At 50.1% G+C, this 25,820-nt stretch overlaps 1 protein-coding gene across 4 annotated transcripts in view; it reads left to right on the top strand.

The window, feature by feature from the left end:
• The window catches only part of LOC139683753 (zinc metalloproteinase-disintegrin-like NaMP), a 41,292-nt gene extending 16,277 nt beyond the window's left edge, over positions 1 to 25,015 (top strand). Inside the window, exons 9-25 of one of the 4 annotated variants that reach the window (XR_011699806.1) lie at positions 1,529 to 1,698; positions 3,508 to 3,592; positions 4,696 to 4,826; positions 6,091 to 6,268; positions 7,745 to 7,834; positions 9,389 to 9,584; positions 12,731 to 12,833; positions 14,227 to 14,383; positions 15,793 to 15,873; positions 16,319 to 16,397; positions 18,158 to 18,248; positions 20,345 to 20,444; positions 20,710 to 20,775; positions 21,005 to 21,082; positions 22,678 to 22,740; positions 22,847 to 24,095; positions 24,198 to 25,015. Coding sequence is in view for 2 of the 4 variants with exons in the window: in XM_071579155.1 (XP_071435256.1) it covers positions 1,529 to 1,698; positions 3,508 to 3,592; positions 4,696 to 4,826; positions 6,091 to 6,268; positions 7,745 to 7,834; positions 9,389 to 9,584; positions 12,731 to 12,833; positions 14,227 to 14,383; positions 15,793 to 15,873; positions 16,319 to 16,397; positions 18,158 to 18,248; positions 20,345 to 20,444; positions 20,710 to 20,775; positions 21,005 to 21,082; positions 22,678 to 22,740; positions 22,847 to 22,879 (1,701 nt within the window). In the remaining 2 variants the exon portion in view is untranslated. Of the gene's footprint in view, positions 1 to 1,528; positions 1,699 to 3,507; positions 3,593 to 4,695; positions 4,827 to 6,090; positions 6,269 to 7,744; positions 7,835 to 9,388; positions 9,585 to 12,730; positions 12,834 to 14,226; positions 14,384 to 15,792; positions 15,874 to 16,318; positions 16,398 to 18,157; positions 18,249 to 20,344; positions 20,445 to 20,709; positions 20,776 to 21,004; positions 21,083 to 22,677; positions 22,741 to 22,846 lie in introns of all 4 variants that reach the window. The other 3 variants (XR_011699807.1, XM_071579155.1, XM_071579156.1) reach the window with 3 other exon arrangements.
• Positions 25,016 to 25,820: the final 805 nt, after the last annotated feature.

Below are 25,820 nucleotides of genomic sequence, written 5' to 3'. Positions count from 1 at the left end.
TATATATTATATATATTTATATACCTGTGTATATACATATATAAATATATAGGATTTTTATAAAGAAATATTTAATTAAAATATATAAATTATATATTATATATATTTATATACCTGTGTATATACATATATAAATATATAGGATTTTTATAAAGAAATATTTAATTAAAAATATATAAATTATATATTATATATATTTATATACCTGTGTATATACATATATAAATATATAGGATTTTTATAAAAAAATATTTAATTCAAAATATATAAATTATATATAATATGTATTTATATACCTGTGCATATACATATATAAATATATAGGATTTTTATAAAGAAATATTTAATTCATAATGTATGTTTATACCCCATATATTATATATAATATATATTTATATACCTGTGCATATACAGGTGTCTTCATAAAACTTCACTGCAGAATCTTCATAGAACTTCACTTTGAAATTGATTCTCTGCTGCAGAGTTTATAAAATTTGACTTTTTAAATTGATTCCTTGCCACGGAATCTTTATAAAACTTGATTTTTTTTAATTGAATCTCTGCAGCAGAATCTTTATAAAAACTTCACTTTTTTTAACTGATTCTCTGCTGCAGAATTTATAAAAACTTCACTTTTAACTGATTCTCTGCTGCAGAATTTTTATAAAAATTTAATTTTTTTAAACTGATTCTCTGCTGCAGAATCTTCATAAAAACTTCACTTTTTAAAACTAATTCTCTGCTGCAGAATATATAAAACTTGACTTTTAATTGATCCTCTGCTGCAGAATCTTTATAAAATCTTTTTAAAAGTGATTCTCTGCTGCAGAATCTTTATAAAAATATGACTTTTAATTGATTCTCTGCTGCAGAATCTTTATAAAAACTTCATTTTTAACTGATTCTCTGCTGCAGAATCTTTATAAAAACTTGACCTTTAATTGATTCTCTGCTGCAGAATTTATAAAAACTTCCCTTTTTTAATTGATTCTCTGCTGCAGAATCTTTATAAAAACTTCCCTTTTTTTTAATTGATTCTCTGCTGCAAAATCTTTATAAAAACTTCCCTTTTTTTTAATTGATTCTCTGCTGCAAAATCTTTATAAAAACTTCCCTTTTTTTTAATTGATTCTCTGCTGCAGAATTTTTATAAAAACTTCCCTTTTTTTTAATTGATTCTCTGCTGCAGAACCTTCAGAAAACTTGATTTTTGATTGTTTCTCTGCTGCAGAATCTTTATAAAAACTTCATTTTTTAAATTGATTCTCTGCTGCAGAATTTATAAAAACTTCCCTTTTTAACTGATTCTCTGCTGCAGAATCTTTATAAAAACTTTTTTAAACTGATTCTCTGCTTCAGAATTTATAAAACTCAACTTTTTTAATTGATTCACTGCTCCGGAATCTTTATAAAAACTTCACTTTTTTAATTGATTCACTCCTGCAGAGTTTATAAAACTTCACTTTTTTAATTGATTCTCTGCTGCAGAGTTTATATAACTCAATTTTTAATTGATTCCCTGCTGCAGGTCTACAAGGCCATCAACATCTTCGTGGCTCTGACTGGCCTGGAGGTGTGGACAGATGGGGACAAGTGTCCCCTGAGCAGGAGCGCCGGGTTCACCCTCGATTCCTTCTCCAAGTGGCGCCGCTCGGAGCTGCTGCCCAGGAAGAGGAACGACAACGCCCAGCTCATCACGTGGGTGCCTCTCCCCTGGCTCTGGGCTCTTCCAAAGGCTGGTTAATCTTCATTGATGGTTTGGATGAGGGGATTGAGTCCATCACCAGCAAATTTGCTGCTGACACCAAGTTGGGAGGGAGTGTCGAGCTGCTGGAAGGCAGGAGGGCTCTGCAGAGGGATCTGGAGAGACTTGAGGGATGGGCTGATTGCAATGGGATGGAGTTCACCAAGGCCAAGTGCAGGTCCTGCCCTTTGGCCACCCCAAGCCCTGCAGCGCTCCAGGCTGGGCACAGAGTGGCTGGAGAGCAGCCAGGCAGAGGGACCTGGGGGGACTGAGGGACAGGAAGCTCAACAGGAGCCACCAGTGTGCCCAGGTGGCCAAGAAGGCCAAGGGGATCCTGGCCTGGATCCAAACTAGCGTGGCCAGCAGGCCCAGGGCAGTGACCCTTCCCCTGGACTCTGCCTTGGGGAGGCCACACCTTGAGTGTTGTGTTCAGTTCTGGGCCCCTCAGTTGAGGCAAGAGATTGAGGGACTGGAGCGGGGCCAGAGAAGAGCAACGAGGCTGGAGAAGGGACTGGATGTGGCTCTGAGTGTCCTCTGAAACACCTCCAGGGACAGAGAATCCACCATGTCTTGATCCAACCCCACTGTGATCACCAGCCCAGGGCACAGAGTGCCAGAGTGATCCCAGTGGGGTTGGATCAAGGGTTGGATTTGATGATCTCAGAGGTCTCTTCCAATCCAAGTGAGAAGAGCAACGAGGCTGGAGAAGGGACTGGAGCACAAGTGCTGTGGGGAGAGGCTGAGGGAGCTGGGGGTGTTCAGCCTGGAGAAGAGGAGGCTCAGAGGTGACCTCAGCACTGTCTGGAACTCCCTGAAGGGAAGTTGTGGCCAGGTGGGGGTTGGTCTCTTCTCCCAGGCACTCAGCAATAGGACAAGGGGGCACGATGGGCTCAAGCTCTGCCAGGGGAAACTGAAGTTGGAGAGCAGAAAGAAATTCTTTGCAGAGAGAGTGCTCAGGGATTGGAATGGGCTGCCCAGAGAGGGGGTGGATTCCCCATCCCTGGAGGGTTTGAACCTGAGCTTGGCCGTGGCACTGAGTGCCATGATCTGGTAAAGGGACTGGAGTTGGACCAAGGGTTGGACTTGATGATCTCGGAGGGTTTTTCCAACCCAATCCTTCCATGATTCTATTCCTTAAAAATTCCTTGTACCTGACCTGGAGCTCAGGGTCCCCAACAAAAGTTTGTGCCAACTCCAGGACAAACTTAAAATACAAGTTCTTGTGGGTTTTTTTTTCTCTTCATTTTCTCCTGGAGCCCAAGTTCCTGTGAGTTCCCACCATCCAACTTTTCCAGCTGAATCCCTGCAAAACCAGGCAGTGTTTTAGCTCAGTCTCTTCTTTTCCTGCCTTTGGGCACAGAAAGTTGAGTGTCCTCGGCCCTGCAGTGCAGTGGAACAGCTTGAAGAGCCACCACATGGAGTTTCCTGGGTGGGAAATGCACATTTTCCAGTTCAACCAGAGCTCTCCTCACTTTTGTGGCCCAAATTCCACAGCCCTGACCCATCCCAGAGCTCTTGGCTGCACTTGGAGCTCTTCATCCAGCCCTTTGCACTCCAACAGATCAACTGCCACATCATTTCAGTCAAAAATTAAAATGAGAAGATTAAAATTCAGTTGGTTTTGGATTTGCAGGGATCTCAATCACGTCCTTATATATTGAATTTGGGATGCAAAGCAGAGCTGGGAATGGGGATGTGCTCCAACCTCAGATCTCCATCCTGGGCACATCCCTGAGCTCCCTCTGCCTCCTTCTCCTTCCCAGGGGCCTTGACTTCGAGGGGACAACCATTGGATTGGCCTTTCTCAAGTCCATATGCAGTAATTTATATTCTGCAGGTATTATTCAGGTCGGATTTATTTTTATTTTATTTTTTTAAAAGCTTTTCTACCTTTTTTATTTATTATTTTTTAGTGAACCAGCACAGAATATTTATAAAAAACTGTTGAATTTGTGACACTTTCATCTCTCTGGTTCATACAATAATTTTATGAGAGTGTAGAAATTCACTCTCAGGGATTCCTGGAAGTGTCCAAGGAGCAACCTGGGATAGTGGGAGGAGTCCCTGCCCAAGGCAGGGGTGGAACTGGGTCATCTTGAATGTCTCCTCCAACCCAAACCATTCCATGATTCCATGTGATGGTTTAGATGAGATATTGGGAAGAAATCCCTTCCTGGGAGGGTGGGCAGGGATGGGATGGAATTCCCAGAGAAGCTGTGGCTGCCCCATTCCTGGAAGTGCCCAAGGAGCAACCTGGGATAGTGGGAGGAGTCCCTGCCCAAGGCAGGGGTGGAACTGGGTCATCTTGAAAAGGTCTCTTCCAACCCAAACCATTCCATGATTCCATGTGATGGTTTAGATGGGATATTGGGAAGAAACCCCTCCCTGGGAGGGTGAGGAGGGCTGGGATGGAATTCCCAGAGAAGCTGTGGCTGCCCCATCCCTGGAAGTGCCCGAGGACCACCCTGGGATAGTGGGAGGAGTCCCTGCCCAAGGCAGGGGTGGAACTGGATCATCTTGAAGGTCTCTTCCAACCCAAACCATTCCCTGATTCCATGTGATGGTTTAGATGGGATATTGGGAAGAAATCCCTTCCTGGGAGGGTGGGGAGGGATGGGATGGAATTCCCAGAGAAGCTGTGGCTGCCCCATCCCTGGGAGTGTCCAAGATTGGAGTTTTGGTCTTTTCCACCTCCAACCACTCCATGATTTTATTTTAAATGGAATGTAAAGGGTTAAAAAGCACACACATGGTGTGATATCTATTCTATTTATATAAATAAATATTATATTATAACATAAGCTGTGGGAGAGCCACACACATGGGTTGGTTGAGCACCACGCGATGCAGCAGTGAAGACAAATCCCCTGGAGAACAACTGTCCTGTTTAATGTTCTCTGATGTTCTCCTGGTGCTCAAACCCTCCCAAGAGCTTGTCCTCGTGCCCACAGGACCACAGCAGGAACGAGATTGCGGTGGCAGCCACCATGGCACACGAGATGGGGCACAACCTGGGCATGAGCCACGACACCGACGCCTGTTCCTGCAGCGACGACATCTGTATCATGACAGACACTGTCAGGTAAAGGGGATTTTTTGGGGGGAAAAGGGGATTTTTGCATGGCTTTGGATGAGCTGCTGGTGTCCAAAATTGAGTTATTTGTGTCCATTTGAAAGAGGGGGAAAATGAAGGTATTTCAGGGTATTGTAAAATATTCCCAGATTTTCAACCACCAAAAAAACAATGAAAGCCCCAAAACTTCAGCCACTTTTGGCCAACGTTAGTGGTGAAACCTCTTCCTGAAACCAGAAATAACACTGTCCTTACAATGCAAACATGTGAAGCTGCTGTGGTGTCTCAGTCATATTTTCTTTATTTTTATTTATCTATTTTATTTATATTTAAAATTTTACTCTTATGTTTCCCTTCATTACTTTTATTTACATGTTTTCTATTTTTACTTATATTTTTAATAATTTCATTTATGATTTTTCCTCTTCTCTCTCTCCATTCCTGGAGATACTTGGGGAACTGCTTGTCTCTGAGTTTTTCTGCTGGTTTAAAGGTGAACCTGCAGGAGAAACGAACCCAACACAAAAGAGATTATAAATCAGAGTTCCAATTTAATACCAATATTGCAATCAATGCAGTGGCACAAAGAGCAATTGGGTTTAACCCCCAAGCCCAGCAGTCTAACCCAGCCCCCTGGGGCACAAACACAGGGGGGTTTGGTGGCCCCTGTGCTGAGCCCCACGTGGTTCCCCCGAGGCCAAAGGCAAAGGAGGGGACAAAGCTGTTGGTGCAGATGATGGCAGAGTCTGGGGGAGAGTGGGGGGCTCCTCCTGTGCAGGGTCTGCTCCTGCTCTGGATGCCAGGAGTGGTGCCAGAGGTGCCCAAAGGCCAAGATTGTCTCCCCTGAGGTTTGGGTGGGAGCCCCCAGTGCCTCCCCCAGGGCAGGGAGTTCCACCCTGGGGGATCTGACTCTGGCACTCAGGGGGGATTTTGGACTCGTTGCTGGCCCCTGAGCAGAGCTGAGCCCTCAGGTGGGTGTGGAGGTGCCAAGGAGTCCCTGCAGGGCAGTTCTCCCAGCTCCTCTGCCAGGCTTCTTTCCCAGCCAGCTCCCAGCCTGAGGGCTCAGCTGTGCCCTGGGCAGCTGCTGCCAATGGGCCCTTGGGAACAGTTGCTGGGCAATGGCCCAGAGGGTTTGGAATGCCCAGCTTTGGTCACCCCCACACTGGGACAAACTGGGCCCACCTGCTCAACTGGGACAGGTTTGGGGACAGTCCCTTGGTTCCCTCCTCTCCTTGCTGTGCCACCCTGACCCACTCCCTCTCTCCCACTGCAGCTCCATCATTCCCAAGGAGTTCAGCTCCTGCAGCCTGCAGAGCTTCGAGCGGTTCATGCTCAGCGACCTTCCCGAGTGTCTGACCAACATCCCCGACATCAGCAGCGTCATCGCACCCCCGTCCTGCGGCAACGGCTTCGTGGAGAAGGGCGAGGAGTGTGACTGTGGCACCCCCGAGGTACCCACCTGGGCAGGGGGGGATTCCTGGCTTGGCACAGGGCTTGGGTGCGTTTCTCTCAAACAATTATTAGAGAATCAGTTGGGTTAGAAGAGATGTCTGAGATCATCAAGCCCAACCCTTGATCCAACCCCACTGTGATCACCAGCCCAGGGCACCAAGTGCCACATCCAGTCTCACCTTAAACACCTCCAGGGATGGGGAATCCACCCCCTCTCTGGGCAGCCCATTCCAATCCCTGAGCACTCTCTCTGCAAAGAATTTCTTTCTGCTCTCCAACTTCAATTTCCCCTGGCAGAGCTTGAGCCCATCGTGCCCCCTTGTCCTATTGCTGAGTGCCTGGGAGAAGAGACCAACCCCCACCTGGCCACAACTTCCCTTCAGGCAGTTCCAGACAGTGCTGAGGTCACCTCTGAGCCTCCTCTTCTCCAGGCTGAACACCCCCAGCTCCCTCAGCCTCTCCCCACAGCACTTGTGCTCCAGTCCCTTCTCCAGCCTCGTTGCTCTTCTCACTTGGGTTGGAAGAGACCTCTGAGATCATCAAATCCAACCCTTGATCCAACCCCACTGGGATCACTCTGGCACTCTGTGCCCTGGGCTGGTGATCACAGTGGGGTTGGATCAAGACATGGTGGATTCTCCATCCCTGGAGGTGTTTCAGAGGACACTCAGTGCCACATCCAGTCCCTTCTCCAGCCTCGTTGCTCTTCTCTGGCCCCTCTCCAGCCCCTCAATCTCTTGCCTCAACTGAGGGGCCCAGAACTGAACACAACACTCAAGGTGTGGCCTCCCCAAGGCAGAGTCCAGGGGAAGGGTCACTGCCCTGGGCCTGCTGGCCACAAACTGCTGATGTGGGACCTGGTGGGGACATGGAGCTCGGGGCTGTCAGGCTGTGGTGACACAGAGAGTCACAAAGAGCCACCCACCCAGCAGGTTCCCTGAGCTGCTCCCACCACCAGCAAAGCCACTTTGTGCCCTGTCAGGGTAAGGTTGATTTGTGGCAGCAGAGGAGGCAGAGAGAGACTCAGACTCAGTCTGATCAGAAGGCTTGGACCAAAGACAAAGGACTTATTTTTAGTTACAGCTTTTCTTTTATCTACTTTCTTCCACACTGTGTTATCTCATAACTGGTCAGTCAGCTCAGTTAAACACACATGGAAACATTCTACTGGCCAAAAGGTCTCCTGCATTCTGCAGGTGGTTCCTTCCCCCTTAAGGCTGCATTGCAAACTGCTTTCCTTCAGTGATACCCTCTGACCTGCTCCACATCAATCTCTTCATCCATTCCTCAGACATCAGGGGGTCCACAGACCCTCTGTTAACCCCCATAGTGCCCCTGACCTGCTCCTTCCAGGGTGGGAAGGGCTTGGAGGGAATTCAGTTTCCCAAAGCCAAGTGTAGGTGCCAGAGTCCCCTCCCAGGGTGGCACAGGGGGTGGTGGCAGGTCCTGGAGCTCTGATGGCTGTTCTGTCCCAGGAGTGCACCAACGACTGCTGTGACGCCGAGACCTGCAGGCTGAGCCCGGGGGCTGCCTGTGCCCATGGGGAGTGCTGTGAGAACTGCCAGGTGAGACCCTCCCCTGCTGCCCAGCCTGTCCTGGGCACCCTGGTGACCACCAGTCCCCTCCACTGGTGCTCACTGACACAGCACTGGCATGGGATCATGGAATATCTGGGCTGGGAGGGACCCACAGGGATCAGAGTCCAACCCCTGGTCCTCAGAGACACTCAACAATCCCATCCTGTCCCTCAGAGCATTGTCCAAACATTCCATGAGCACTGGAGTTATGGAAGAACCCAAGTTGGGAGGGACCCACAGGGATCAGAGTCCAACCCCTGGTCCTCAGAGACACCCCAACAATCCCATCCTGTCCCATTGTCCAAACACTCCCTGAGCTTTGGGATTATGGAATAACCCAAGCTGGGAGGGACCCACAGGGCTCAGAGTCCAACCCCTGGTCCTCAGAGACACCCCAACAATCCCATCCTGTCCCTCAGAGCATTGTCCAAACATTCCCTGAGCTCTGGAATTATGGAAGAACCCAAGTTGGGAGGGACCCACAGGGATCAAACCCCTGGTCCTCAGAGACACCCAACAATCCCATCCTGTCCCATTGTCCAAACGCTTCCTGAGCTCTGGAATTATGGAAGAACCCAAGTTGGGAGGAACCCACAGGGCTCAGAGTCCAACCCCTGGTCCTCAGGGGCAGCCAACAATCCCATCCTGTCCCTCAGAGCATTGTCCAAACGCTCCCTGAGCTCTGGAATTATGGAAGAACCCAAGTTGGGAGGGACCCACAGGGATCAGAGTCCAACCCCTGGTCCTCAGGGACACCCAACAATCCCATCCTGTCCCTGGGAGTCTTGTCCAAACATCCCCTGAGCTTTGGCAGGTTTGGGGCTGTGCCCAAACCCTTGGGAGCCCCTTCAGTGCCCACCACCCTTGGGGTGATCTCCCTCCTCATGCTCTTTGTCCAGCAAGGAGGGCACTTTTCTGCCCTGATTTGAGGGCACATTTGAGCGTGGTTTGGGGGAGCCCATGCCCAGGGTGGCACTGCCCGTCCCTCCCGCAGCACAGGGGGCACATTTGGGGGAGCCAAGGGTGGCACTGCCCGTCCCTCCCGCAGCACAGGGGGCACATTTGAGTGTGGTTTGGGGGAGCCCCGTGCCCAGGGTGGCACTGCCCGTCCCTCCCGCAGCACAGGGGGCACATTTGGGGTAACCCCGTGCCCAGGGTGGCACTGCCCGTCCCTCCCGCAGCACAGGGGGCACATTTGGGGGAGCCAAGGGTGGCACTGCCCGTCCCTCCCGCAGCACAGGGGGCACATTTGAGTGTGGTTTGGGGGAGCCCCGTGCCCAGGGTGGCACTGCCCGTCCCTCCCGCAGCACAGGGGGCACCTCTGGGGGAGCCCCGTGCCCAGGGTGGCACTGCCCGTCCCTCCCTCAGCACAGGGGGCACATCTGGGGTAACCCCGTGCCCAGGGTGGCACTGCCCTCCCTCCCGCAGCACAGGCGGCACATCTGGGTGAGCCGAGGGTGGCACTGCCCGTCCCTCCCGCAGCACAGGGGGCACATCTGGGGGAGCCCCGTGCCCAGGGTGGCACTGCCCTCTCTCCCGCAGTACAAGAAGTCGGGCGCCGTGTGCAGGGCGGTGAGACACGACTGCGACCTGGCCGAGATGTGCTCCGGGAGCTCCGCCCGCTGCCCCAGCGACAGGTTCCGAGTGAACGGGCACCCCTGTGCCCACGGAGAGGGGTACTGCTACAGGGGCACCTGCCCCACCAGGGACAGCCAGTGCAAGGCGGCGTTCGGGCCACGTGGGTACCGCGGGCACCGGGCACGGGGGATGGGCACGGAGGGAGGGAGAGGGAGGGAAAAAAGGAGATAAAGAGTGGAAGAGAGGGAGAGGAAAAGAGAAAGGAAAGAAAAAGAGAGAGAAAAGAAAGAGGGAGAAAGAAAAAAGGAGGGAAAGAGAGAAAAAGAGGGAGAGAGAAAGAAGGGGAGAAAGAGAGTGAGATAAAGAGTGGAAGAGAGGAAAAGGAAAAGAGAAAGAGAGAGAAAAAAGAGGGAGAAAGAGAGGAAAAAGAGGGAGAAAGAGAGAGAAAAAAGAGGGAGAAAGAGAGGAAAAAGAGGGAGAAAGAGAGAGAAAAAAGAGGGAGAAAGAGAGAGGAAAAAAAGAGGGAGAAAGAGAGGAAAAAAAGAGGGAGAAAGAGAGAGGAAAAAAAGAGGGAGAAAGAGAGAGGGAAAAAAGAGGGAGAAACAGAGAGGAAAAAAAAGGGAGAAAGAGAGGAAAAAAAAGGGAGAGAGAGAGGAAAAAAAAGGGAGAGAGAGAGGAAAAAAAAGGGAGAAAGAGAGGAAAAAAAAGGGAGAAAGAGAGGAAAAAAGAGGGAGAAAGAGAGGAAAAAAGAGGGAGAAAGAGAGGAAAGAAAGAGGGAGAGAGAGGAAAAAAGAGGGAGAAAGAGAGGAAAAAAAGAGGGAGAAAGAGAGAGGAAAAAAAGAGGGAGAAAGAGAGAGGAAAAAAAGAGGGAGAAAGAGAGGAAAAAAAGAGGGAGAAAGAGAGAGGAAAAAAAGAGGGAGAAAGAGAGAGGAAAAAAAGAGGGAGAAAGAGAGAGGAAAAAAAGAGGGAGAAAGAGAGAGGAAAAAAGAGGGAGAAAGAGAGGGAAAAGGAGGGAGAAAGAGAGAGGGAAAAAGAGGGAGAAAGAGAGAGGGAAAAAGAGGGAGAAAGAGAGAGAAAAAAAGAGGGAGAAAGAGAGAAAAAAGAGGGAGAGAGAAGGGGAGAAAGAGAGTGAGATAAAGAGTGGAAGAGACGAAAAGAGAAAGAGGTGGAGAGAAAAAAGGGGAGAGAGTGGGAGAAAGGAGATAAAGAGACAGAGTGGAAGAGTGGAGGAGGAAAAGGGAAGGAGAGAGAGACAAAGAGGAAAGAAAGAGGGAGAAAGAGAGACAAAAAGAGAGAAAGGGAGAAAGAAGGGCAGAGAAAGAAAGGGAGAAAGAGAGTGAGATATGAAGAGTGGAAGAGAGGAAAAGAGGGAAAGAGAAAAAAGAAAGAAAGAAATAGAGATGGAGAGAGAAACAAAGAGAGAAAGAAATAGGGAGAGAGAAAAAGGAGACAAAGAGTGGAAGAGAGGAAGAGGAAAAGAGAGAGAGAAAAGAGAGAGAAAGAGAAAAAGAGGGAGAAGGAGAGGGAGAAAAAGAAGGGGAGAGAGTGGGAGAAGAAAGGAGATAAAGAGTGGAAGAGAGGAGGAGGAAAAGAGGAAAAGAGAAAGAGAGAGAAAGAAATAAAGAGGGAGAAAGACAAAAAGAAAGGGAAAAAGCTAGTAAGATAAAGAGTGGAAGAGAGGAAGAGAAAAGAAAGGGGAAAAGAGAAAGAGACAAATGGAGAGAGAGAAATAAATAGGGAGAGAGAAAGACAGAAGGAGGAGGGAGAAGGAGGGAGAGAGAGGACGAGAGAAAGAAGGGGAGAAAGAGAGTGAGATGAAGAAGGAAATAAAGAGAAAGAGTGGAAGAGAGGAAGAGAGAAGAAAGAGGTAGAGAGAGAGAGCAACAGAGAAAGAGGGAGAGAGAGAAGGAAGCTGCATCTGCAAATCCTTACAGACTGTGTCAGGACTAGCACGTATAAACTGCAGTTTCTGGCATTATTATTTTATAATTATTGTCTTTGTGCTTCATATCATTGTCATTTTGCTATTTCCCACTGTAAGCAACAGCAACTCGTGAGCTGCAGCTCAGAGCACGCAGTGCACGGAGTTTCTGGAGAAATGGGAAGTGGGGAGAGAATTCCTCTTTTTGCAGAATGATTTTCAGAAAACCGGGATGTGGCTGGGGAAGTATTTTTAGCTACATGGGAAGAGGAAATGTCTGTCTGCTGAATTAACATCCAAATTTGGTGTCTGTTTATGCTGCTGACAGCATGGGATGGTTTGGGTTGGAGGGACCTTAAAGCCCATCCAGTGCCACCCCTGCCCTGGGCAGGGACACCTCCCACTGTCCCAGGGGGCTCCAGCCTGGCCTTGGACACTCCCAGGGCTGGGGCAGCCACAGCTTCTCTGGGAATTCCATCCCATTCCTCCCCACCCTCCCAGGGAAGGATTCCTTCCCAATATCCCATCTAAACCAGCACATGGAATCATGGAATGGTTTGGGTTGGAAGAGACCTTCAAGACCATCCAGTGCCACCCCTGCCCTGGGCAGGGACACCTCCCACTGTCCCAGGGACACCTCCCACTGTCCCAGGGGGCTCCAGCCTGGCCTTGGACACTCCCAGAGATGGAGCAGCCACAGCTTCTCTGGGAATTCCATCCCAGCCACTCATCACTGTCATTGGAAGAAATCCCTTCCCAATATCCCACCTCACCCCAGTCCCTGCCAGTTGAAATCCATCCCAGTGCCAGTTGAACCCCAAGTCTTTCAGCTGCCTCTGGGCTGGAGCTGAGGAGGGGCTGAGACCCCCAGAGCTGCTGGTGGGATGGAGCTGGAGCTGCCAGGGATGGGCAGGAGCCCTGGAATGGGGTGGGATGGAGGGACCTTGAAGGTCACCCAGTGCCACCCCTGCCCTGGGCAGGGACACCTCCCACTGTCCCAGGGACACCTCCCACTGTCCCAGGGGGCTCCAGCCTGGCCTTGGGCACTCCCAGGGATGGAGCAGCCACAGCTTCTCTGGGAATTCCATCCCAGCCATTCATCACTGTCCCAGGGGAGAATTCCTTCCCAATATCCCCTCTCACCCTGGGAAGCCATTCCATGTGTCCTGTCCCTCCATCCCTTGTCCAAAGTCCCTCTCTTGGGGCTCCTTTAGGCACTGGAAGGGGCTCTGAGATCTCCCTGGAGCTTTTCTTCTCCAGGCTGAAGTGCCAGAGGCTCATTCAGGGGAAAGGGCATTTCCTAAGCAGGTAAAGGAGGTGGAACATCCTCAGTTCTCCCAGGCAGGGATTCCAAACTTATCCCATGGTGTTTTCCTCCCTCCCAGAGGCCACTGATGGAGCAGCTTCGTGTTACCACATGAACGAGAGGGGGGTGTATTATGGGTACTGCAGGAAGGAGAAAGGGAGCCACGTGCCCTGCAAGAAAAAGTAAGAAAAAAGAAAAAGTTCACCCTGTGGTGGGGACTGGAATGGGATTTGGGAGGGAAAGCAAGTCCTGAGGTGGGGACTGGGCTGGATCTGAGAGGGAAATGAAGTCCTGAGGTGTGGACTGGGCTGGAATCTGGGAAGGAAAGTAAATCTTGAGGTGTGGACTGGGATGGGATCTGGGAGGGAAAGTAAATCCTGAGGTGGGGACTGGGCTGGGATCTGGGAGGGAAAGCAAGTCCTGAGGTGGGGACTGGGATGGGATCTGGGAGGGAAAGTAAATCCTGAGGTGGGGACTGGGATGGGATCTGGGAGGGAAAGTAAATCCTGAGGTGGGGACTGGACTGGATCTGGGAGGGAAAGCAAGTCCTGAGGTGGGGACTGGGCTGGGATCTGTGAGGGAAATGAAGTCCTGAGGTTGGGACTGGGCTGGGATGTGGGAGGGAAAGCAATGCCTGAGTTTGGGACTGGGCTGGATCTGGGAGGGAAAGTAAACCCTGAGGTGGGGTCTGGGCTGGGATCTGGGAGGGGAAGTAATGCCTGAGTTTAGGACTGGGCTGGGATCTGGGAGGGAAAGCAATGCCTGAGGTGGGGACTGGAATGGGATTTGGGAGGGAAAGCAATGCCTGAGGTGGGGACTGGGCTGGAATCTGGGAGGGAAAGTAAATCCTGAGGTGGGGACTGGGCTGGGATCTGGGAGGGAAAGTAAATCCTGAGGTGGGGACTGGGATGGGATCTGGGAGGGAAAGTAAATCCTGAGGTGGGGACTGGGATGGGATCTGGGAGGGAAAGCAAGTCCCGAGGTGGGGACTGGGCTGGGATCTGGGAGGGAAAGCAATGCCTGAGTTTAGGACTGGGCTGGGATCTGGGAGGGAAAGCAAGTCCTGAGGTGGGGACTGGACTGGGATCTGGGAGGGAAAGCAATCCCTGAGGTGGGGACTGGAATGGGATCTGTGAGGGAAGGCAATCCCTGCTCAAATGAGACACAAACAAGAACCACCCGGTTTTTAATGGCCCTGTGTCCATTCCTGTTGTGTTTGGAGAGCCAGTTCTAAGCAAACTGCTTTTAAATCATGAGGTGAAGGAGCAAAGGTGTGCAGAGACACGTGGGAAGGAGCTGGGGAGGGTGAGGGGTGTCAGTGTGCAGGAAAACACAGGGCAGGGGGGTGGGGATGGGGAATTTGAACCTCACAAGTGAGGGAATGTCAGTTAAATTCTCATTTCTGCATTTCTCCCTGAGGAGCTCAAGAGGCTTTAAACCACCTCAAACCACCAAAGAGCACAAACCCAATTCCCTCCTGCAGCTGTTTCCTTGGAATTCAAGGTGGAGGAGGGAGCAGCTCAGAGGGGTTTGCTGTCCTTTGTCCTGTTTCAACACCTCTTGTTCTCCTTGCAGAGATAAACTCTGTGGGAAGCTCTTCTGCTCTGGAGGGAGGGAGATGCCTCGGGATGGGAGCCTGGTGACCTTTGACTCCTGCAAAGCAAGTTTTTCCAGGAATGGAGAAGTGGACCCAGGGATGATTCTTGATGGAACCAAGTGTGGCAATGGGATGGTGAGCAGAAAATTTTCTGTATTTTTTCCTCCTCTTTCAGTCTTGCTTATACCATCAGCTCTTTGACAAGGGGAATCTTAACACAGGGAAGGTTGAGTTGACACCAAATTCCTACTGATTTTCCCTCCATCTATCCCAGACCAGTAGGAGCTTCCAGAATTCCAAATTCCTTAGGCTTTGGCTGTTGTCTTATATTATTTTTCACAGACACAAAGAGTTGGCCACAGAAACAAAAAGGGTTAGAAAATCATGAATTATTACATTGAATTATTCCCATGGTGGATGTGCCTGGTGCTATTCCCAACTTTTTGCTCTGTATTTCTTCTTGGAAGGGAGGGATGAAGGTTTGAGGAGGAGTGGGAAGTTGTGATGTCTGGGCATCTTTGTCCCCCCTTTTGCTGTAAAACACCCCAAAAATAACCCCATATATCAAACCTAAAGTGGCTTTCAGTGATTTTCAGGGTTGTTTCTCTGTATCCTCATGCTCTTCATCCCTTCCCCTGATCATGTGCAAGCTCTGCATGTTCTGACAGCTCTGACCCCCTTGGGGACCTTTCATAGAATCACAGAATGGATTGGGTTGGAAAAGCCCTCTGAGATCATCAAGTCCAACCCTTGGTCCAACTCCAGTCCCTTTACCAGATCATGGCACTCAGTGCCACGGCCAAGCTCAGTTTCAAACCCTCCAGGGATGGGGAATCCACCCCCTCTCTGGGCAGCCCATTCCAATCCCTGAGCACTCTCTCTGCAAAGAATTTCTTTCTGCTCTCCAACTTCAATTTCCCCTGGCAGAGCTTGAGCCCATTGTGCCCCCTTGTCCTATTGCTGAGTGCCTGGGAGAAGAGACCAACCCCCAGCTGGCCACAACTTCCCTTCAGGGAGTTCCAGACAGTGCTGAGGTCACCTCTGAGCCTCCTCTTCTCCAGGCTGAACACCCCCAGCTCCCTCAGCCTCTCCCCACAGCACTTGTGCTCCAGTCCCTTCTCCAGCCTCGTTGCTCTTCTCAGTTGGGTTGGAAGAGACCTCTGAGATCATCAAACCCAACCCTTGATCCAACCCCACTGGGATCCCTCTGGCACTCTGTGCCCTGGGCTGGTGATCACAGTGGGGTTGGATCAAGACATGTTGGATTCTCTGTCCCTGGAGGTGTTTCAGAGGACACTCAGTGCCACATCCAGTCCCTTCTCCAGCCTCGTTGCTCTTCTCAGTTGGGTTGGAAAAGACCTCCGAGATCATCAAGTCCAACCCTTGGTCCAACTCCAGTCCCTTTACCAGATCATGGCACTCAGTGCCACGGCCAAGCTCAGGTTCAAACCCTCCAGGGATGGGGAATCCACCCCCTCTCTGGGCAGCCCATTCCAATCCCTGAGCACTCTCTCTGCAAAGGATTTTTCTGCTATTCCTTCCAGGTGTGCAGCAATGGGGAGTGTGTCTATGCTGAGGAGATCTTCAGATCCACCAACTGCTCTGCCAAGTGCTCTGGACATGCTGTAAGAGATGAGATTCTGTGTTATTAACTGCAAAAAAACCCCAAGCCAGTGATGCCCATCAGCCCCAGCCCTTATTGCTGGTGGTATTTAAATCACTGGGATAGGGATTTGTAAAAAATTGGGGAGTCAGAAGCTTCTTGTGTTTTTGTGAGAGCAAATCTATTTTTTACCTCATTTATGGCTTTGGGAAGAGAATTTTGCTCCTCTTCTCTGACCATTCAGGCACCTCCAGATGTTCACATGAACTCTGCCTTGTGCTGGAGCTCTCCCTGCCAAAACACCTGCAGAAGGTCCCTGCAGAGCCCCAGGGCTGTCTCTGAGCCACAAGACTGCCCCTCCCTGGGCTAAATTGTGGTTAAACTCGGAGCTTCAAGAACCTCAAAAGCCCTGAAAGACCTCCCAGTTCACTCCCATTCCCAAACTGAAGGGATTTGTGCTTCCCCAGGTGTGTGACCACGAGCTGCAGTGCCAGTGTGAGGAAGGATGGGCTCCTCCAACCTGTGACAGCTCCTCAGCCTTTACCAGTAAGTGCTGCATGGCCACCCCTTGGGCTCTGTCCTCTCCAGTGACCCCCAGTGACCCAGCCCAGCACTGGGGGCCACACTGGCTTGTGGAATCACTGAGGTTGGAAAAGCCCTCTGAGATCATCAAGTCCAACCATCAGCCACCACCATGTTCCCCAGTAATTCTGTCCTCAAATCCAACCATCAGCCACCACCACCATGTTCATCACTAGTTCTGTCCTCAAATCCAACCATCAGCCACCACCATGTTCATCACTAGTTCTGTCCTCAAATCCAACCATCAGCCACCACCATGTTCCCCTCTAATTCTGTCCTCAAATCCAACCATCAGCCACCACCACCATGTTCATCACTAATTCTGTCCTCAAATCCAACCATCAGCCACCACCACCATGTTCATCACTAGTTCTGTCCTCAAATCCAACCATCAACCACCACCATGTTCATCACTAGTTCTGTCCTCAAATCCAACCATCAGCCACCACCGTGTTCATCACTAATTCTGTCCTCAACTGTGCCACATCCACATGTTTTTGGAACACTTCCAGGGCTGGGGATTCCACTGTTTCCCCAAGAAGCCTTAACAGACCTTTCAATGAAGGAATTTTCTCTGAGATCCAACCCAAACCTTCCCTGTTTCTTTGGAAATATTCCATGTCTGGGGAGGTGATTTTTGAGCATCTCCAAGTCCTTTCTCTACCTCTGAGGGAAAATCCTTTGGGTCCAGATTTCCATGTGTTTGGTGCAAAAACCCAATGCTTTTATTTTATTTTATTTTATTTTATTTTGTTTAGTTTAGTTTAGTTTTATTTTATTTTGTTTTATTTTATTTTGTTTTATTTTATTTTGTTTTATTTTCTTTTGTTTTATTTTGTTTTATTTTGTTTTATTTTGTTTTGTTTTATTTTGTTTTGTTTTATTTTGTTTTATTTTATTTTGTTTTATTTTATTTTATTTATTTTGTTTTATTTTATTTTATTTTTATTTTATTTTATTTTTATTTTATTTTGGTTTATTTTATTTTATTTTGTTTTATTTTGTTTTGTTTTATTTTATTTTTTTATTTTTTGTTTTATTTATTTTATTTTATTTTAATTTTTATTTATTTATATATAATAATAACAACAACAACAATAATAATAACAATATTAACAATATTAACAATAATAACAATAACGATAACAATAACAACAATAATAACAACAATATAATAATAATAATAATAATAATAATAATAATAATAATAATAATAATAATAATAATAATAATAATAATAATAATAATAATAATAATAATAATAATAATAATAATAGATAGTTTTCTCCTCTCCCCACAGCCAGCAGAGCAGCAGCAGCTCTGAACATCCTGGCTTGGGTGAGGCTTTAAGACCAGCTTTGCTGAAGGAAAATGGTGAAGGAAACCATTCCTTGAGTGCAGCCTGAAGGTCTGCACATCCTTTGGGGTGAAACAGAGGGGAGCAATGACTTGAGGCTGGAGAGGACAGGGATTGGTCAGGGTTTGTTTAGCCTTGGACAGCTCAGGCAACACCAACAGGATCCAAACCCCTCAAACCCAGCAGGAATCCTTCCCACCTCCATTTGTGTCACCAGAAGAAGCCCCAAAGAGGCGTGAAAAGGTTCCTTTGCCAACGGTGGTTCTGGGAGGTCTCTCAGTGCCAGGAGATCTCTTGGGTGTCTTTCCAACCTCGAGGACTCCCTGCCAGGGAAGGAAGTGCCAGCTGTGTTGTGTCTCCCTGGCAGGTATTGCCATCGCGGTGGGGGTGTTGGCTGTGCTGGCGGTCACAGCGACGGCCGCGGTGCTGCTCGTCCGGCTCCGGGCGGCTCACGACAGGTAAAGGTGTCCCCGGGCAGGTAAAGGTGTCCCAAGGCAGGTAAAGGTGTCCACAGGGCAGGTAAAGGTGTCCCCGGAAAGGTAAAGGTGTCCACAGGGCAGGTAAAGGTGTCCACAGGGCAGGTAAAGGTGTCCCAAGGCAGGTAAAGGTGTCCCCAGGACAGGTAAAGGTGTCCCCAGGGCAGATAAAGGTGCCCCAGGACAGGTAAAGGTGTCCACAGGGCAGGTAAAGGTGTCCCCAGGGCAGGTAAAGGTGTCCCCGGGCAGGTAAGGGTGTCCCAGGAGAGGTAAAGGTGTCCACAGGACAGGTAAAGGTGCCCCAGAGCAGGTACAGGTTTCTCAGGACAGGTAAAGGTGTCCACAGGGCAGGTAAAGGTGTCCACAGGGCAGGTAAAGGTGTCCCAGGACAGATAAAGGTGTCCCCGGAAAGGTAAAGGTGTCCACAGGACAGGTAAAGGTGTCCCCGGAAAGATAAAGGTGTCCCAGGGCAGATAAAGGTGTCCCCGGAAAGGTAAAGGTGTCCACAGGACAGGTAAAGGTGTCCCCGGAAAGATAAAGGTGTCCCAGGGCAGATAAAGGTGCCCCAGGACAGGTAAAGGTGTCCACAGGGCAGGTAAAGGTGTCCACAGGGCAGGTAAAGGTGTCCCAGGACAGATAAAGGTGTCCCCAGGGCAGGTACAGGTTTCTCAGGAGAGGTAAAGGTGTCCCAGGGCAGGTAAAGGTGTCCCAGGACAGGTAAAGGTGTCCCAGGGCAGGTAAGGGTGTCCCAGGACAGGTACACGTGTCCCTGGGACAGGTAAAGGTGCCCCAGATCAGGTACAGGTTTCTCAGGACAAGTAAAGGTGTCCCCAGGGCAGGTAAAGGTGTCCCCAGGACAGGTAAAGGTGTCCCCAGGGCAGGTAAAGGTGTCCCAGGAGAGGTAAAGGTGTCCCAGGGCAGGTAAAGGTGTCCCAGAGCAGGTAAAATGTCCCAGGGTAGGTAAAGGTGCCCCAGGACAGGTAAAGGTGCCCCAGAGCAGGTACAGGTTTCTCAGGAGAGGTAAAGGTGTCCCAGGGCAGGTAAAGGTGTCCCTAGGACAGGTAAAGGTGTCCCCAGGGCAGGTACAGGTTTCTCAGGAGAGGTAAAGGTGTCCCAGGGCAGGTAAAGGTGTCCCAGGGCAGGTAAAGGTGTCCCAGGACAGGTAAAGGTGTCCCAGGGCAGGTAAGGGTGTCCCAGGACAGGTACACGTGTCCCTGGGACAGGTAAAGGTGCCCCAGATCAGGTACAGGTTTCTCAGGACAAGTAAAGGTGTCCCCAGGGCAGGTAAAGGTGTCCCAGGAGAGGTAAAGGTGTCCCAGGGCAGGTAAAGGTGTCCCAGAGCAGGTAAAATGTCCCAGGACAGGTAAAGGTGCCCCAGGACAGGTAAAGGTGCCCCAGAGCAGGTAAAGGTTTCTCAGGAGAGGTAAAGGTGTCCCAGGAGAGGTAAAGGTGTCCTCAGGACAGGTAAAGGTGTCCCCGGGCAGGTAAAGGTGTCCCCGGAAAGGTAAAGGTGTCCCCACGGCAGGTACAGGTTTCTCAGGACAGGTAAAGGTGTCCCCGGAAAGGTACAGGTGTCCCCAGGACAGGTAAAGGTGCCCCAGAGCAGGTACAGGTTTCTCAGGACAGGTAAAGGTGTTCCAGGAAAGGTAAAGGTGTCCCAGGGAAGGAAAAGGTGTCCCCAGGACAGGTAAAGGTGTCCCAGGACAGTAAAGGAGTCCCCACGGCAGGTACAGGTTTCTCAGGACAGGTAAAGGTGTCCCAGGGCAGGAAAGATGTCCCAGGACAGGGAGGGAAAGAAGGAGGGAGGAAGGAGGGAAGGAAGGGAGGAAGGGAGGGAGGGAGGAAAGGAAGGAAGGAGGGAAGGGAGGGAGGGAGGGAGGAAGGAGGGAAGGGAGGAAGGGAGGAAGGGAAGGAAGGGAGGGAGGAAGGGAGGAAGGAGGGAAGGAAGGAAGGAGGGAAGGGAGGGAGGGAGGGAGGCCATGGCTGTGATACACCAACAGGAGTAAGGCAGGCATTGAACTGCAGGTTTATTCACTTCAGCCAAGGTAAGACTGACCATTTTATGGGATATTTTACAGCCACCAGAACAGGAGGCGACGTGGAGCCACCAACCAAGTGTTTGTGGACCAGGAGCAAAAGTGCAGAGAACACCCTGTGCTGGCAGTGCCCGCCCAGAAGGTGAGAGCAGGGGCAGCTGGCACAGCTGGCGCTCCCTGGGGCTGGCACAGCCTCCAAACTCCTCAGCCAAAGTGGGTTCCTCATCCATGAGCTCCCAAATGCTCAGCCAGGGCTGAGGGGACAATGCTGGGGATGCCAGCAGGGGTGGGCAGTGGGGAGAGCACGTGGCACTGAGGCCCTGAGTGACCTGGGGGCACCAAAGGGTCCTTCAGAGGTGACCCACGAGGTGAGGACTCCAGCCCATGTCACTGCTCCCTGTTTGCAGGTGAATGACACCAAACTGCTCCTCCCTGTGCCCCCACCCCAGGAGAGCAAACCCCAACTCCAGAGTGTGAGTACTCCCAGGGGCTGGCTCTGCTTTCCTGCTCTTCCTGGGGAGGGCTTCCCAAATCTGTGATGATCCCAAGGGCTGGGGGGGTCCAAGAGCTCCTGCCAGGGCTGGGCATCTTTCCCAAGGCCAGGCAGCACAGCCCACCCCTCAACCCCATTGCCAAGGGAACCTGTGGATGCACAGAGTGTACAGAGGGTTGAGATGAGTTACATTCTGGGTTTTTTTCCAGCCTGCCTTAAGGCCTAAAGGTCCTCCACCTCCAGTTCCTTCCACCAAACCAGCCTCATCTCACCCAGAGGAGAAGTTTGTGAGTACAACCCTCCTCCTGCATTTCACTTGAGTAGCAAATGCCAAGTAATATTTTCAGTTTCTATGTTTTAATATAAAAAAAATAAACCCCACACAGCCACTCAAACCACATTTTCTGTAAGTCAAGAGTCACTTTTTTTGCCACATGACCTTAAACTGCACAAGATACTCTTCATTCATGTCAAGGAGTCCTCTCAGCCACCATGTGGAGCAGCAAAAGCACGTGGAGTTCACACCAACAGGGGATTGGGGTGGAAAGACAAAGAAAATAGAGCAAATTTGCTCCTCCAGGAGTCTGTGATGGTTCCTGTGGTGCAAAGATGGGCTGGACTCTGCCCTCAATGTGCATTCTGAATTCTTGAAGAAACTGAAAACGAGAAGAATGTGAATATTTGGCATTAATAACCACAAAGCACATTAATTAAAAGCAAATCCCTGCCTTGCCCACCTGACACGAGGGGGTGGGAAGCACCTAAGGCAGGAGACATAACTCTGGTCCTGCCTGCACAAAGAAAGCTGCATCAGGACTAAAAATAATATAAATTAACCCCTCCCTGCACATATCAGCTTGATCATAAACCCACCTTTAGATCCCACTGTGCTTTCCTCAGCACACACCTCCAGCTTCTGCTCCTAATTGATCATGAGTGACAGTCTGTGCTGGTTTAAAGGTGAACCTGCAGGAGAAACAAACCCACCACAAGAGAGATTCCAAGGCAGAGTTACAATTTAATACCAATATTGCAATCAATGCAGTGGCACAAAGAGCAATTGGGTTTAGCCCCCAAGCCCAGCAGTCTAACCCAGCCCCCTGGGGCACAAACACAGGGGGGTTTGGTGGCCCCTGTGCTGAGCCCCACGTGGTTCCTCTGAGGCCAAAGGCAAAGGAGGGGACAAAGCTGTTGGTGCAGATGATGGCAGAGTCTGGGGGAGAGTGGGGGGCTCCTCCTGTGCAGGGTCTGCTCCTGCTCTGGATGCCAGGAGTGGTGCCAGAGGTGGCCAAAGGCCAAGATTGTCTCCCCTGAGGTTTGGGTGGGAGCCCCCAGTGCCTCCCCCAGGGCAGGGAGTTCCACCCTGGGGGATCTGACTCTGGCACTCAGGGGGGATTTTGGACTCGTTGCTGGCCCCTGAGCAGAGCTGAGCCCTCAGGTGGGTGTGGAGGTGCCAAGGAGTCCCTGCAGGGCAGTTCTCCCAGCTCCTCTGCCAGGCTTCTTTCCCAGCCAGCTCCCAGCCTGAGGGCTCAGCTGTGCCCTGGGCAGCTGCTGCCAATGGGCCCTTGGGAACAGTTGCTGGGCAATGGCCCAGAGGGTTTGGAATGCCCAGCTTTGGGCACCCCCACACTGGGACAAACTGGGCCCACCTGCTCAACTGGGACAATAATGCAGGTGAATTTAAACATTGAGAACAGCTCAGGGTCTTCTCAAACAGGCATGTCTGTGTGTTTTGGTTGCCTTCTTGCATGTGCACAGAGGAATCCACTTCCCTTCCAGCATCTCCACAGGGAAAATGTTGTAGTAAATCCATGAGAACACCTGAGGTCTGGGGAGGTTGTGCAGCTTCTCAGTGACACAGAAATTCCATTTTTTGTTGCAGGCACCAGAGAGGAAACCTCCTCATCTGCCAGTCCCTAAAGGGAAACCTCCCCCTCCACCAAAGGTAACCACAGGAGTTGCAGTGGGACCAGCAATTCCTTTGGGATGGGATTCCTGGAAGCAACACCTGGAATCTACTGGGTGGTTTAACTCTTTTTTTTTCCACTTAGGCTTTAAAACCCCCAATGAATCCCAGAGTATGAGGCTTCTGACCCAGGACTGATGGAGACACCTGGAATTTTCAGGGACAATTTGGTTGCTCCAATTTTGGCAAAGACATCCAAGATCATCTTCCTCTTCTCTTTGAAACAAGAACAACTGAGCCGTGGCTGCTTGGAAAGGAAACGTTTGGATTTTGAGCAGAGAATGTTTGGATTTCAAGCAGAAAATGTTTGGATTTCAAGCAGAAAATGTTTGGATTTCAAAACCTTTGGATTTCCAGCAATGAGGAACATTTTGGTGATGACACCAAGATACTGCCCAAGAGGAAAGGAAGCAGAATCTTTCTTTGCACTGAGGTGTAGACTGGGAGGAAGGTACAAAAGCTGCTCAACACACATCCCACCACCCCCTGGGCCACAGCCCAAGAGGTGGCTGCACCAACACTGCTCTCCTGGGGTGAGACCTGAGGAGATCAGGGAAGGTGTGGCTGCTCCAGGTTTGGAAATGGGAAGGTTTTCTGTGCCCTTTGCCAGCCCTTCCTCTCCTCAACAACACACCAGACCTTCCTCACAAGCAGGTTCTGGAGAAAGAGAAATCCTGGAGAAAGAGAAATCCTGGAGAAAGGGAAATCCTGGAGAAAGGGAAATCCTGGAGAAAGGGAAGTCCTGGAGAAAGGCAGGTCCTGGAGAAAGGGAAATCCTGGAGAAAGGCAGGTCCTGGAGAAAGGGAAATCCTGGAGAAAGGGAAATCCTGGAGAAAGGGAAATCCTGGACAAAGGCAGGTCCTGGAGAAAGACAAGTCCTAGAGCAAGGGAAATCCTGGAGAAAGGCAGGTCCTGGAGAAAGGCAAATCCTGGAGAAAGGCAGGTCCTGGAGAAAGGGAAATCCTGGAGAAAGGCAGGTCCTGGAGAAAGGGAAATCCTGGAGAAAGGCAGGTCCTGGAGAAAGGCAGGTCCTGGAGAAAGGGAAATCCTGGAGAAAGGCAGGTCCTGAAGAAAGGCAGGTCCTGGAGAAGGGCAGGTCCTGGAGAAAGGCAGGTCCTGGAGAAGGGCAGGTCCTGGAGAAGGGCAGGTCCTGGAGAAGGGCAGGACCTGGAGAAGGGCAGGACCTGGAGAAAGGCAGGTCCTGGAGAAAGGGAAATCCTGGAGAAAGGCAGGTCCTGGAGAAAGGGAAATCCTGGAGAAAGGGAAATCCTGGAGAAAGGGAAATCCTGGAGAAGGGCAGGTCCTGGAGAAAGGGAAATCCTGGAGAAAGGCAGGTCCTGGAGAAAGGGAAATCCTGGAGAAAGGGAAATCCTGGAGAAAGACAAGTCCTAGAGCAAGGGAAATCCTGGAGCAAGGCAGGTCCTGGAGAAAGGCAGGTCCTGGAGAAGGGCAGGTCCTGGAGAAAGGCAGGTCCTGGAGAAAGGGAAATCCTGGAGAAAGGGAAATCCTGGAGAAAGGGAAATCCTGGAGAAAGGCAGGTCCTGGAGAAAGGCAGGTCCTGGAGAAAGGGAAATCCTGGAGAAAGGCAGGTCCTGGAGAAAGGCAGGTCCTGGAGAAGGGCAGGTCCTGGAGAAAGGCAGGTCCTTCCTGCCCATTGCAGAGGAGGTTGTGCCCCTGAGGTGTGAACTAGGTGTGACATGAGTGAGATGAGACATGGAAATGGTTCTGGGATGGCCCTTTGGGGTGGGATTCTCCCACTAACCCTTAGATGACCTGGTAAACCGACCCCTGTGGGGAGCAGGGAGAGCTGGGGAGACCCAAACCAGAGCTCTGGGTGCCATTTCCAAGACTAACTCCAACCCTTGGACAGGGAACCACAGCAAAGCAGCCCCTCCAAAATCCTGATTAATCCACTCCTTGTGCCTCTCAGCTCCTCAAACAGCCAAAGTTTCTCCTTCCCAGGACACATCCCCACCCCTGGGTGCCCTTGGAGGGTGAGAACCAGGCTGGGCATGGGCTTGTTGTGGTGGGATGAGGTTCCACACTCTGCTTCACTCCAGTGGGTCCTTCATCCCTCCTGCCCCGTTGGCATCACTGGGGGCACCGTGGACCAGCTGGGATGGCTCTGTTGGCCCTGGGGGGTTCTGGCACTGCTGATGGTGCCATTGGCACTGGGACCATCCAGGGTTGAGGTTCAAGCACATACAAATGTTTTTCAAGAAGAAAAAAATCACCAAAGAGGGGAAAAAATAGAGGGAAAAAAAAAAAGAGAGAGAGAAATGAAATTGCCTCAAATGTGAAGCAGCCAAAGTTTGATGGAGGGTCCAGTTCCAGCTGGATTCAGTTTTGGAGCAGGACACGGAGTCAGTGATTCCCCTGGGGCTCAGCAAGGCTGTTCCAGCCCTGGGATTTCACTGGAGAAGCCCCAAATTCCCAAGTTTTTGTTGTTTCCAGTGGTTCCCACTCTTCAGACCCACCATCTCCAACCCAGAAATTCATGAAAAAAAACCCATTTTCTCCTCCTGGGCTGGGCTGGCTCTGAGGTTGCCAATCCCTACTGGAATTCCAGCCTGGTTGGAGTTCAGGAGGGTGTTTTGGTTTAGGAGAAATATTCCTGAAGAGCAGAACTTCCTTCTGTTTGTTGGAGTCAGTTGGGACCTCTCTGTGTGTTTGACTGGGGTGTAAAGACTCAACACTTGTTTTTTATGGACTGTAATTAATGTATTTACAAAGATTTCTGTATTAAAGTGTTCTGTGTAAATGTGGTTTTTAAAAGCACCATTTTTACATGAAAAATAGTGTAGAGTGGGATCATTTATAACTCAAACTCCCAATTTAACCCAAAAGAGTCTTGACAGGTATTGCCCAAACTGCCAAATTGGCCAGTAAAGAATTTAAATGATAATGAGCTGCTGCTTAAAATTATAATGAGGATTTAAATGATGAGATTCCATCACAAAAATTATAATGAGGATTTAAATGATGAGATTCCATCACAAATAAATTATAATGAGAATTTAAATGATGAGAGATTCCATCACAAAAAATTATGAGAATTT

This window comes from Pithys albifrons, chromosome 29 (assembly GCF_047495875.1).
Source record: "Pithys albifrons albifrons isolate INPA30051 chromosome 29, PitAlb_v1, whole genome shotgun sequence".
NCBI classification, from domain to species: Eukaryota; Metazoa; Chordata; class Aves; order Passeriformes; family Thamnophilidae; genus Pithys; species Pithys albifrons.
The sequence above is the reverse complement of the archived record's forward strand: the minus strand, read 5'-3'. Positions and strand labels throughout refer to the sequence as shown.